Source organism: Nothobranchius furzeri, chromosome 3 (genome assembly GCF_043380555.1).
Source record: "Nothobranchius furzeri strain GRZ-AD chromosome 3, NfurGRZ-RIMD1, whole genome shotgun sequence".
Lineage (NCBI taxonomy): Eukaryota > Metazoa > Chordata > Actinopteri > Cyprinodontiformes > Nothobranchiidae > Nothobranchius > Nothobranchius furzeri.
In genome coordinates, this window is record NC_091743.1 from 40523328 (window position 1) to 40535826 (window position 12499).

At 42.1% G+C, this 12499-nt stretch overlaps 1 protein-coding gene across 1 annotated transcript; it reads left to right on the forward strand.

Annotated features, from left to right (window-relative positions):
• Positions 1-898: 898 nt before the first annotated feature.
• On the forward strand, positions 899-12263 carry top1a (DNA topoisomerase Ia). Its single transcript, XM_015960021.3, has 21 exons — positions 899-1060; positions 1474-1498; positions 5312-5393; positions 5468-5555; positions 5702-5748; positions 5833-5925; positions 6011-6083; positions 6164-6255; positions 6352-6467; positions 6553-6674; positions 6768-6890; positions 8366-8553; positions 8637-8781; positions 8959-9102; positions 9213-9398; positions 9480-9548; positions 9624-9738; positions 9849-9976; positions 10692-10786; positions 10868-11017; positions 12016-12263. The coding sequence occupies exons 1-21, from the start codon at positions 1028-1030 to the stop codon at positions 12116-12118; spliced, it is 2217 nt and encodes a 738-aa protein (XP_015815507.3). The 5' UTR covers positions 899-1027; the 3' UTR covers positions 12119-12263.
• The last annotated feature ends 236 nt before the right edge of the window (positions 12264-12499 follow it).

Below are 12499 nucleotides of genomic sequence, written 5' to 3' on the forward strand. Positions count from 1 at the left end.
TATATATATATATATATATATATATATATATATATATATATATATATATATATATATATATATAACACAATCCATTCACACACTGATGGGGATGAGCTACGATGTAGCCACAGCTGCCCTGGGGCCCACTGACGGTGGCGAGGCCTGTCGAACACTGACGCCACCAGTCTCTCCAACCACCACCAGCAGGCAAGGTGTTCTTGCCCAAGGACACAACAGCAGCATTCTCTGGTCAGAACCGTGATTGAACCTGCAACCTTCCAATTACTAGACAACCCACTCTACTTCCTGAGCTACTGCTGTGTCATACATACATCTCTGTATGAAACTTGAAACTGATGATTGTTTATGTGTGCATGTGGGTAGGAGTTGGGGTTGGGGTCCGGGCGTGTCTTGGACACGAGATTAGTACACTGATAGCCCTGCTGAAACAAACAACATATGTTGTGTTTTGGATGCTGGTTCAGAATGCCATGGATGATATGCTGTTAATTGGATTCTGGACTAGCATGCTGGACAAGAATCTAAATAACTGCATCCCATGCTGCATAGCATGCTAAGCATACCAACATTGTCAGTCACAACATACATTATGCTGTTTATTTGTCAGCAGGAAGCAAAACCTGTTAAAAATAGTTTGTGATTTGTGAAACCTTTATTTGATTTGTGGGGGGAAAAGGTTTTCTTTTCTTTCACAACTACTACGGGATTGAAATTGTGGTTAAATGTACAAAATAGTGAGATTTATCTTGCCTGGCCGGGCTCTCTGATAGGGTGGTTCCTACTGGTACATATGGGCCATACTGGTTTAGGACACGATGGCCCTGAAAAGAAACACGTTTTGAAAGGGGGAGGAGCTACACCCTCTTTCAACAGTTTAAATTACAACGCATGCGCATTCGTGTTCATTCGGGACTTAACCTCTTGCACAACCTTGTCTTTTCTTCACTCTGCTTGCCTCTACTCTGAGTGTGGTCACATTCGCGTTTTAACTTAAAACCATTTTTCTTCAAATAAGGCCTAGGTAATGAGTGGGGACCATTCTCACAACGAGGGTCAGGTAATTAATCGTTTATTTCGCATTGTCGTCTCTTGAAATTACGGGGTGCCGGTGTCTATCTTTGTGCTTTGACAGGCAATGTAACTCGGCTAACCTTACTGGTAGCACAATAGCCGGCTATGTTCGTAAAAACACATTTTTTTAATACAGTCTTGGCATGCTTTGTCAAATATTTGAGGTGGCGTTCGGAAAGATAGTTATCCAGTTAGCGGATTGGTTTGTATTAATAAGCAAAGATAGATGAAGTTACGCTTTGTTAGCTCAAACCAGTGTTAGCTATAGCGGCTTCCCAGGCAGGCTAGTCCAGCTAGCAGGAGAAGCTAGTGTCGCTACACAGCAAGTTCAAAGTTGGGTAGCCGGCTAGTTAGCCTGGCTTGTACGGTATTTAACTATCATCTTTTTTATGTTTCCAGGTTGACTGTGGCTCCCGGATCAATGGTAAGTTTGTCTCACTTGGCTAACAAACGAATAACGATGTTTTCTGGATGTTTTTACCTGCCTTGACTGTAGTAATGTAACGTGTTAGTTTTCAGCTGAGAACAGAAATGGCGTCCAAAGACTAAGTCCTCTCTCTCTCTCACAAGCGACTATTGTTCAAAAGTAAAGCCCTGTTAAGGCATTTCCCTTTGTAACTTTTCTATTTTAAATTCATATTGGCACACAACTCGACGTGCTTTACCAGTATGGTGTATTAGAAGTTGTTGTTACTGAGCTTTTGATGGCGCATTTTCTTGTTGAAAGTGAGGGTTTGGGGGTTGAGGACTTAGTCTCTGCGCCATTTTCTTTTTCGGTGTAGCGGCCTGACTGCTACAAGCTGGACCCAGGCTGTGAGGTTTAGTTTGCTGTGGTGAGGGTAAATGTAATTTTGTTCCCTAATTCTACCAAGATGTTTTTCTCTCTTTCTCGTAATTTCTACATTTGTATTCATTTATTTACATTCCCTCATGGTAGAAGAAAGTGGATAATTTTCACTCAGGTTCACATTTCATCAGTCAATACATTACTTGCCTCAGTAATTAAATTTTCGCAGCACTCTAAACATTGTAATGCTATAAGATTGTATGACCAAAGTTTCTATACAGCTAAAAGATTCGAGTCGTATGTATTGACACATTTTCTATGTAATTTCAATGTTTGAGAATGAAGAATTAAAGTTTGTAGAAAAACATTGTTTCCATACATTATTTCCGTTTCTGTTTTGGGATCATGGAAATTAGATTTTAAGTGGTAATGAGTGAAGATGGGGTTTGAGTAGGTTTCACTCCATATTTAGCTTTCTTTGTTGGTCCCCAAATTACGTCCAATGGTAACGATCATATGTTGGCCTGAAGCCTGATTTATACTTCTGTCTGCGTGGCTACGGAAACGTGCAACTCTGTTATGCATTGACACCAGGAATCTGCTACAGGCCTGCATCGGTTGACTGAGACATGCCCAGTTTTTATTTGGAAATAATCGATTAATGTTCGAATCGCAATTCTTATTTATAAAGATTGAATTGATTCATAAAGATTCTGAATCACTCCTGTCCAAGAGCCTTTATGTAAACTGCTGTATTTCTGAGCATTCCTGAACGCATCATCGGTGGGGTAGGCGCTAGCTGCGCTGCTCCTATGCAGCAGTCTGCGGTAATACGACAGACTTGAGCCTAATTTATTTCTCCGTGAGCTCCATGGCGGACAGACATGCACGGATGGAGAAAACTTGCCCTCATACTTCTCTGTCTCCTGGAGAGTGTTGCAAAACAATTTGCCTCCTGGACAACAGAGGGCGTAGCGCTGTTCTGTGGTATCCTGTCATGTATCCAAGATGGTGTCTTTATATTGTGTTTTTTTGTATTCGAGACTTTTTAACAGACAAATTTGTCCCTCATTCTCCTCCACCTCTTCACGCCCGTGCCACCTCTAAACTCACATTTCTTGTCGTTTCCGCCCACGAATAAAATGCTTGCTGCTTATCTTAACTCCTCCAGTCACAGGTAAACCAAACTTTTTCGTGAGGGGTTCTTCAAGCTTCTCCGTGTCTGCAGCTAGATGACCTCGGCTCTCTGTTTTTGAGGGCGCAATGGCGGCACTGTAGACGACAGCTGTGTCCTGACCAATCACAATCTTGCGTGCTCAGTCTCGACTTACGGATGTTTAAGAAAGAGAGCTAGACTCTGTCCATGTGAGGGTTCTCCAGCAGGCTCACAAGGATGCATAATGGCGTCACGCGCGTCTGTCCCGACGCAGACGGAGAAGTGTAATGGGCTCGACACACGGGAGGCGACATCGCCTCTCCTCCATTCATTTTCAATGAGACAAAGCGATAATCGCGGGTCTCTCCTACTAAGCGAAACGCGAAAAACGTGCGTGTGAAAGTTTGCACTCGTGCACATGTCGTGCACGGACGACCCAGCGACGCGATCCCAGAAAGTTGAAACATTTTCAACTTTTCATCGCTGTCGCTCGGACGAGGACCAATCAACGGAGGTTTCATTCACTGACCAATGAGCGGACAGGACGCTCCGTACATCTCCGAGCAAACATGGAGGAGAAGTTGATTATTATGTTTTAAATAGTAAAATCAGAAGTAAGATTTCACATAACTCTAGCAGCACCTTGTGAAACATCATATCTACCACTTTATTGACTCTGAACCGCTTAAATAACCTTAATTCCCTCCAACCTGACACAGCCAAACAAAACAACGGAATTTTCGATTTCGCCATGGAACAGAACGCGGAGATGGCTTTGCCGCTGCCGCGGATCGCCTCCCGTGTGTCAGGTAATAAAAGCGACAGCGACAAATTTCGCTGATCGCGGTCGTTTGTCGCCTCCCGTGTGTCGAGCCCACAAATTAGGCTTTAGCTTTCCAGTTATCCTGTGGGCTTTCTACGAGTCAAGAAATAGTTCCATCATGTTTCATAATGTTTAAAGGGTGTTATCCTCTTTAGTGTGGTGTGTGTGTGTGTGTGTTTCATGCTGCCTGCACCATGCATAATTGATGCTTGTTGGGACTAATTAGTCCCTGTTAGTCTTCCTGTTAAATGTTACTGGTTTATGTGAATACATGCTGCTGGATGTTATATAACAATATTATTAATTTCAGGTGTTTCACATATACAGTTTTTTTTTTCTTTTTCCCCCTTCAGACCACATACCCACAATGTAGTCTACACTAATTGACACTTTGTTACTAAGAATATTGTTTGTGAATCAGTTTGAATAGATAATTGATTCTGAATCAAATTTGTCACCCCAGAATAGGAATTGTATTGAATCATGAGTTGTAAGATTTATATCGTGGACTCGAGACGTGTCTGCAGTGGTGGCATGATACCCCCAGAAAAACACTACGCCCTCTGTTGTCCTGGCAGGGAACTGCTTTACAACACTCCCCTGGCAACGGAGAAGAAAGGCTAACGTCTTCGTCCGTGCAAGTGTGTGACTGAAGCTGAGATGATGAAGTATAAACCAGACTTAACTCAGTTGTGTCTTTAGTTTACATTAAACTAATGTCAAATGTGAATATTGATAAGTGATTGATGACCTGCACTTGTGTAGCGCCTTTCAGAGTCAGAGGACTCCAAAGCGCTTTACACTACAGGGTATGATTCATCCATTCACACGCTGATGGTGTTGAGGTATGATGTAGCCGTGTTGAGTTTTAAACATTGTGACCTTTAAAATTATGTTGTCAATTTTTATAGGACTTGAGTTATTTCCCTTTATCGTTTGAGCCTAAGAGTTTTAAGAACCGGTCTTTATGAAGGCAAACAATTAAAAGTTATTAAGACATGTTCACTTTCATGTTCCAGCTTGATTTTTGTGACTAAAGGCAGATCCTCAGACAGACACTAGGAGGTGCTGTGCTGCTGGTTGGGGAAGGGTTAGGGCTCCGGTGCTGAACTCATGGTGCACACGTATAGATTTGCATATGTAATGATGGACAATGAAGACAACAATATTCCAGTTAAACAAAAGAGGGCTGTCTTCAGTGTGTGATTACACAGCTGCAGCCTCTCACACCCTTCAGCATGTGTGGATGCTTGGCAGATGGCCTACAGTGCCAGGAATATTGTGGTTTTTAATTAACCTGGCTTGTTCGCTCCAACCTGCAAATGTGTTTGATTTTCTTCTAAAAATGTAAGTTTTTAGACCTGATTCAACATATTTAGTTATCATCGTTGATGCCGTTTGTATTTCTCAGGACATGAAACGGACCATAAATTTTGTATTGGACTTGAAAATGTGACTTTGTTTCTTGTAGATTCTCACAAGCATAAAGACAAATACAAAGAACACAAACACAAGAAGGATAAGGAACGGGAGAAATCCAAGCATGGCAACGGGTACTTGATTTAACTGTTTTACTGCTGGATGTAAAGATAAGCTCAAACTAACGTATTATTCTCACAAACTTTAGCGACTTCTCGGATAAAAAACACAAGGACAAGATGAAGCACAAAGATGGCAGCACAGACAAGCACAAAGAAAAAAGAAAAGAAGAAAAGGTACATATACAACATTCATCCTTTAGACTTGAGCTAAACTGGTTTTGTTTAATATTTCTGTTCGAATGAAGCTTTAGGTTGTTCTAAGTTAGCCTTGTTGCTATAAATCTCAGTTGTAAAATACTCAGTTTGGTGTTTTATTTCAGATGAAGCCCCTGGATGGAAAAGTCAAAAAAGAAAATGGCTTTGCCAGGTTTGTTAGGTCTCCTTTTCAGTATCTTGTTAGCAATGTGATGAGTGGTATCATTTTTATTTATTTATCTTTTTGTAATTTCAGCCTACCGCATGTGAAGTCTGAGCCGGAGGATGACGCGTACCACTCCCCTAAAAATAACAAGCCTCTGAAAAGAGAGCGGGATAATGATTTTGAGTAAGTGTTTGATTTGGTGGAGGCTCAGTTCTTTCCTTTAGGGACCAAAGTTTGGGTCACCTCTGATGCACTGTGCTTGTTTCAGCTCTGATTTTAAACCCAAGAAGATTAAGACTGAAAATGACAAAAAAGCCAAAAAAAGGAAACAGGAAGAGGAGGTAAGAAAGGTCTCAAGCAGAGCAAGGAGGGTAGTATTATTATTCTCCATCTTGAGAGTACTTTCTCTTCCTTATTTTAGGACATTAAGCCCCAAAAAACAAAAAGTAAAAAAGGGGAAGTGGCTGATGGGAAAAAGAAGCCTAAACAAGAACCAGAGGAGAAGTGGAAGTGGTGAGTTAATGGCTACTAGCGGCACCAAATCTTCTGGTGTAGGGAAACGTGGATGAGTTTTTGTTCAAATGCCTGAACCACATTACCTGACCACAGGTGGGAGGAGGAGAGGTACACAGATGGTGTCAAATGGAAATTTCTGGAACACAAAGGACCGGTGTTTGCTCCACCCTATGAGCCCCTTCCTAGCAAAGTCAAGTTTTATTATGATGGTAAGATTATAATCCACAGAAGTTTTGATCTTGAATTGTTCCAGTGCTCACAGGTTGGAGATGCTGCTGCTTTTCCATTTGTCAGGTAAACCCATGAAGCTCAGCCCTGAAGCAGAAGAGGTGGCCACCTTCTTCGCCAAAATGCTGGACCATGAGTACACCACGAAGGACGTCTTCCGTAAAAATTTCTTTAAAGACTGGAGGAAGGTACAGAAACAGTTCGCTTGGCTAGCTTGTTTTTCACTTTTGAGATGTCCTTCATTCTGTGTCTGAAGATGGGCCTTGTTTCTGCTAATGCAGGAAATGACATCAGAAGAAAAGTCAAAGATCACAGACCTGAAGAAGTGTGACTTCACTGAGATGAGCGAGTACTTCAAAGCACAGTCTGAGGCTAGAAAAGCCATGACAAAAGAAGAGAAACTGGTAAGCTGACATGCCTGAATTTAGGTAGGAATGCCTCTGGACTGAGACTCATTTAATGCTTTTAAAGTGTCAGTAGCTCCATTTAAGGCTTTATGCTTGATCCAAATCTGGTCTCTCAGAGCTGAGACAACACACCTGCTCCACGTGTCTCTGGCCTTTCTGCTTTTGTTTATGTTGAGTCATTTTGCCCAAGTTTGGTTTTACATTTGGGTATTCTTTGGCCTCAGTTTGGAGGTATTTTTAGTAATTGTTGGGATTGTTCTTAAACGATTTTAGGACGAGGTGTCCATGAGTCTGATTTCAGTTCAATCAACAATTTTCTTCAAGTCAAGGTTGAACACATTTTTCACAATATAGTATGAAATATAATAGGGATGTAAGAAAATGTTGATTATGGCAATATATCGTGATATTTTCCCCAGCGATATTATATCGATATTCAAAAGCGGTGTATCGAAAATATCGATATAGCAATATATCGTGATTTTTTTTTCTTGCACAAATGCATCGATATTCAAAAGTCGTGTATCTAATTTTTGGAAGAATTTACATGGAAACATTTGTGTATTTTCTTTTCTTATGGTGTAATTCAAACGCCGACCACTAGTTGGCAGCAGTGTGTAATGGGTTTTGTTTCTACCATTGAAACGTAAATCCCTCTGTTATGGTTAAACATGTTAAGTATCAGTTTGGATTGTTTATTGAATTTTCCTATAATAAATTTACACTAAAAAAACGCCAATATCGTCTGACTGGATGTATCGCAATATATCGTGATACATTGTATCATCTCCCCTGTATCGTAATACGTATTGTATCGCCAGAATTTCATCAATACACATCCCTAAAATATAATCATACCATCAACTCATTCACTGCCAGTGTTTTTTTTTTAAGAGTCCCACAACGTTGCACTGGTGTCAACACCAAAACTACCTAAACAAAGAGCAGCCTCGCTTCTGACATCAGGAACATGCTTGTTTAAGTTAACCGTGTGCCAAGTTGCACATTCGTCTGCCTAGTATTATTACGGTAAATCCCATTCTACTGCGTCGGAACTGGGCTCTGTCCCTCACTCACTCACTCACCACGCTGAGAGACGAGATTGACGGCAGAGACGGATGTCCACGGCCGTTATCAGCCCTAGTAGAGCTATGTGAGGAAAAATAACTAGAACGTACAGTTCTGTCTGTAATGGTACACCGCCCTCCTCCCGCACTCACCGCTACTGCGTTTGCACAGTAAAGTCCCAATGTTTACGAACCGCAGCTTTGATGGTCACGTGATCGCGTTCTTTATAATCGCTATTTCATTCTGAAAACCATAATCATCCAGCCCTAAACCAGAGCATAAAGGTTTAGGTCTGCAGATGCAGGCTGTGGCGGATGCAGATGTTGTGGGAGTGTTTTTTTTTTAAATGTCATCTTTGTGAATGCCTTTGTTCAAAGCAAGTTAAACATGGTCTCTCTCTATAGAAAATAAAGGAAGAAAATGAGCGCATTCTGCAACAGTACGGCTTTTGCATCATGGACAACCACAAAGAGCGTATTGCTAACTTCCGTATTGAGCCTCCTGGTCTGTTTCGTGGTCGAGGAGACCATCCAAAAATGGGAATGCTCAAACGACGCATCAGGCCTAAAGATATCATCATCAACTGCAGCAAGTGAGTCGAGGTTTTCTTTTCTCCTCTAGCTTGTGCTGTTGTGTGAGCTGTAACGTAAACTCTCACATTTTGCATTTGTTTAGGGACTCCAAGTACCCTGAGCCACCACCAGGAACCAAATGGAAAGAAATTCGCCATGACAACAAAGTGACGTGGCTGGTTTCATGGACTGAGAACATCCAAGGCTCCATCAAGTACATTATGCTGAACCCCAGCTCCAGAATCAAGGTAGGTTCAGTGTTTTAATATTGAGACACGTCTGTAGTTGGCCAAGGTCGCTGAGAAACAGTTTGTTTATTTAAATATGAACGGTCACGCTGACTTTAAGGCTGAATGTGAAAATGGCCTCCTACCCCCATCTCCTGCGTTAGTCTTGGTCTTTTCATTTGGTCTATTTTTCTCCAGGGGGAGAAGGATTGGCAAAAGTATGAAACGGCTCGTCAGCTGAAAAAGTGTGTGGATCGCATCAGAGCGCAGTATCGCGAGGACTGGAAGTCCAAGGAGATGAAGATCAGACAGAGAGCTGTGGCGCTCTATTTTATTGACAAGGTGAATATTAGTAATCTGTTCTAAGGCTGCGTGTGAAGAGTTTGCTCATGAAGTGTATCGTGGAAAAACATCTTAATGCTGTTTTAATCCAACGGTGTTCCGGTCCTTAGCTGGCTCTGAGAGCCGGGAATGAGAAGGAGGAAGGAGAGACTGCAGACACCGTTGGCTGCTGCTCGCTCAGAGTTGAACACATCAAGCTCTACCCAGAAAGCGAAGGTCAGGAGTTTGTGGTTGAGTTCGACTTCCTGGGTAAAGACTCCATCCGCTACTACAACAGAGTCCCTGTGGAGAAACGGGTAAGAACGGGAATGTTGCTGCATCGGAGGGGTGAGTATGCTGCGATGGCTGGTTTGTTCATGTTTCTGCTTTTATTTTAGGTGTTTAAGAATCTTCAGTTGTTCATGGAAAACAAAGAACCAGAAGATGACCTGTTTGACCGTCTGAATGTAAGCAGAAATGTGCTGAAGACCTGACTGTTGCAGTGGTGTTTTCCTTGTATGACTGAACTTTCTGTTCCTCAGACTTCTATTCTCAACAAGCATCTTCAGGAGCTGATGGATGGTCTCACAGCCAAGGTTTTCCGTACATACAATGCTTCGATCACCCTGCAGCAACAGCTGAAGGAGATCACTAATGGTATCTGACCAAGTTTACTCCTCTCAAATGATCTAAAGCTATGAGCCCACTAAAAGATCGTGTTGGCCTCTGAAGCCTGTTTTGTTTTGACTGACCCTCTGTCTCATTAGGGGAGGACAACATTCCTGCCAAAATCTTGTCCTACAACCGAGCCAACAGGGCCGTGGCCATCTTGTGTAACCATCAGAGAGCTCCACCAAAGACCTTTGAGAAGTCCATGCAGAACCTGCAGGCTAAGGTAACATTCTTCACTAGCCTGGAAATCTGTCTCTGTAGGTCAGTCTCGCCACGCCCCATCGTAGCCTCAGCAGGTCTACCGTTGACCCGAACAGCTTTGTGTCTGACCAGTCGCGGCGCTCATGTTTGTTATGTGGGCTTAACGCCAGAGCTGCCGTCGGCTCGGGAATGGCGCTTGTCAGCTTTAACAATGTAGACTTGTGCTTCTCTTTGAGACGAGCAGATGGAGGAACTTGAGTCATGGATGTACTTGCTGCTGCTTTTTTACTGTGTATGGCAAACTTCTGGTTCCTGTAGCGATGAATATGTCTGTTGCTCTGATTGGTCCTGGCGCTGTCCAATTGTGAAAGACAGCTGTGGGTTCTGGCTATGGGTCGTGGCTTGCTGGGCTAGATGACTGCTGCTTATGCCTCCTAATCAGCATTTAATCTGTAGATTAGATCTATGTGCTTTAATGAATTTGGGTTTGTCTTTTTTTCTTATAAATGTAAGGGTGTTTTATGACTGTAAAATGTTTCTACTGATTTGAATGAAGTTTTAAGTTAAAAAGGCTATTTGACTTTTTACAGTTTAATACAGTTTAATAGGTATTTGCATAGTTTTAACTGGAGTAGAGCTCAGTGTTCCAGTTTCAGTATTTACTGCACTCATCCTTCTTTAGACATCAAAAGCAAAAACGTCTGCATCACCACGAATTTTCTTTTTTTCACTGTTAGATTGATGCTAAGAAGGAGCAACTCTCTGAAACCAAGAGGGAACTGAAAAGTGCCAAGGCTGATCTGAAAGTACGGAGAGATGAAAAGTGCAAAAAGTAAGTTCAGCATAAACGTGTTGTCTCTGTTTGCTGGCCTGATCGGTGAGCCTGTGCTGAACTTCACTACTTCCTGTCTAGACTGGTGGAAGGCAAGAAGAAGGCTGTCCAAAGGATAGAGGAGCAGCTGATGAAGCTGGAGGTGCAGGCGACCGATCGTGAAGAGAACAAGCAGATCGCTCTTGGGACTTCCAAACTGAATTATCTGGACCCACGCATTTCTGTGGCCTGGTAAGATGATGATGATGATGGTGGTTGTAAATCTTTAGATTAGTGCTGTTTATCCAGCTTGTTATAAGTGAAGACTAGGCTGGAAGGGATTAACCGGTTTGCCTCGGTGTGAAACACATTCATTCCTTCTGAAGACCGCCGCAAATGCATTGATTAAACCAGTGTTCCACACCTTTAAGGGTATTTTAAGTTTTAAACTGTAATTTAAATTATACTGACATTACTTTGATTTTATAAAATAATTTTTCTAAACAGTCTCTGGAAAGGAATAGATGTCTGCAGAGGTTCAAACCCTTTATATACAGAAGCATATTACCGTCAGTGCGGGGGGACATGAGAACAAGAACCTTTCTTGTTAAAAGGTGATGTCGATCTTGTTTTAAACAGAAATCTCTTAAAATAACATGTTTCATTACTCGTAATAATGAGAAAGCTCTCGAGGGTGAAACGGACATCTCACGGGATGTTTGAAATCAGTCCAGAAGAAACCAAGTAAGATGGACGCCGAGAGAGCTGCTTTGTCTTTAAGAAGCGGTAATGAGTCTGGAAAAGATATTCCTCCAAACTCCCACCGGGTCGTCCTCCACTTTAAAAACAACCCGAGCCCCCAAGCAAAGTTGTGGTACTTCCACTTTGTAGTTGAGGTGCAGATTTCAAAGTAAAGGTTCACTTCCTGTTTGTGCTTTTTCACATTTAAAAACTTTGAAGTGTTCATTCACACACAAAATGTCCTGATGTTACACTAGCATGTTCTCTCTGCGAGATGTTTCACGTTAGAACAAGACGCTGGTCCTTCAGTGTTTCCCTGCACTGACGGTAATGTGCTGCTGTATTTGTACAATGTTATCATGCCCTTTATCCATATGTGTGATTTATACGTGTTAATAGAGATGTTATCCATTAATGTAAAAATAATCATAAAACGGTTTATTTCTCAAACCACCAAAATGTTTGCAGCAAGCGCTCTGACGTTTCTCTCACCGCTCTGAATCCTGTAGGTGTAAGAAGTGGGGCGTTTCCATCGACAAGATCTACAACAAAACCCAGCGTGACAAGTTTGCTTGGGCCATCGACATGGCAGACGAGGACTATGAATTTTAAATTCCTGTTTATCCGTGAGACTTTTTTAATGAATATTTGTTTTTCTAAACTTTCAACAGTTTTGCTTGATGTCCAGAATCAGCAAGCTATTTTAAGGTTCGTGCAGGATAAAAGAAATGGAAGTGGCTTTAGGATGAGACGAGGCCTTTGCGTTGTGGACGGGACAAAAATCTGATCCGAGATCGTGTAACAGGCTCAAATTTATAAGTTTGAGACTTTTCCGGTTATCTTGTAAAGATGACCAGAAAGTCCAGTTCTGAGTTAAAACTCTGAGGTGGCCCTGTTCTGGATGACAGAACCAGCGGCTGAGCGATGTGTCTACAACAGATGATTATGGCTCGGTGCTCTTGCCGACGTCCCTCCTCTGGAACAAGAGCCTGA

What these genes read in the sequence shown, in the direction of transcription:
- top1a (XM_015960021.3), top strand. Translation starts at nt 1,028, where the DNA reads ATGAGTGGGGACCATTCTCACAACGAGGGTCAG. An exon ending in CTGTGGCTCCCGGATCAATG is followed by an intron (nt 1,499 to 5,311) that starts GTAAGTTTGTCT and finishes TGTTTCTTGTAG; the next exon opens with ATTCTCACAAGCATAAAGAC. An exon ending in GAGTCCCTGTGGAGAAACGG is followed by an intron (nt 9,399 to 9,479) that starts GTAAGAACGGGA and finishes CTTTTATTTTAG; the next exon opens with GTGTTTAAGAATCTTCAGTT.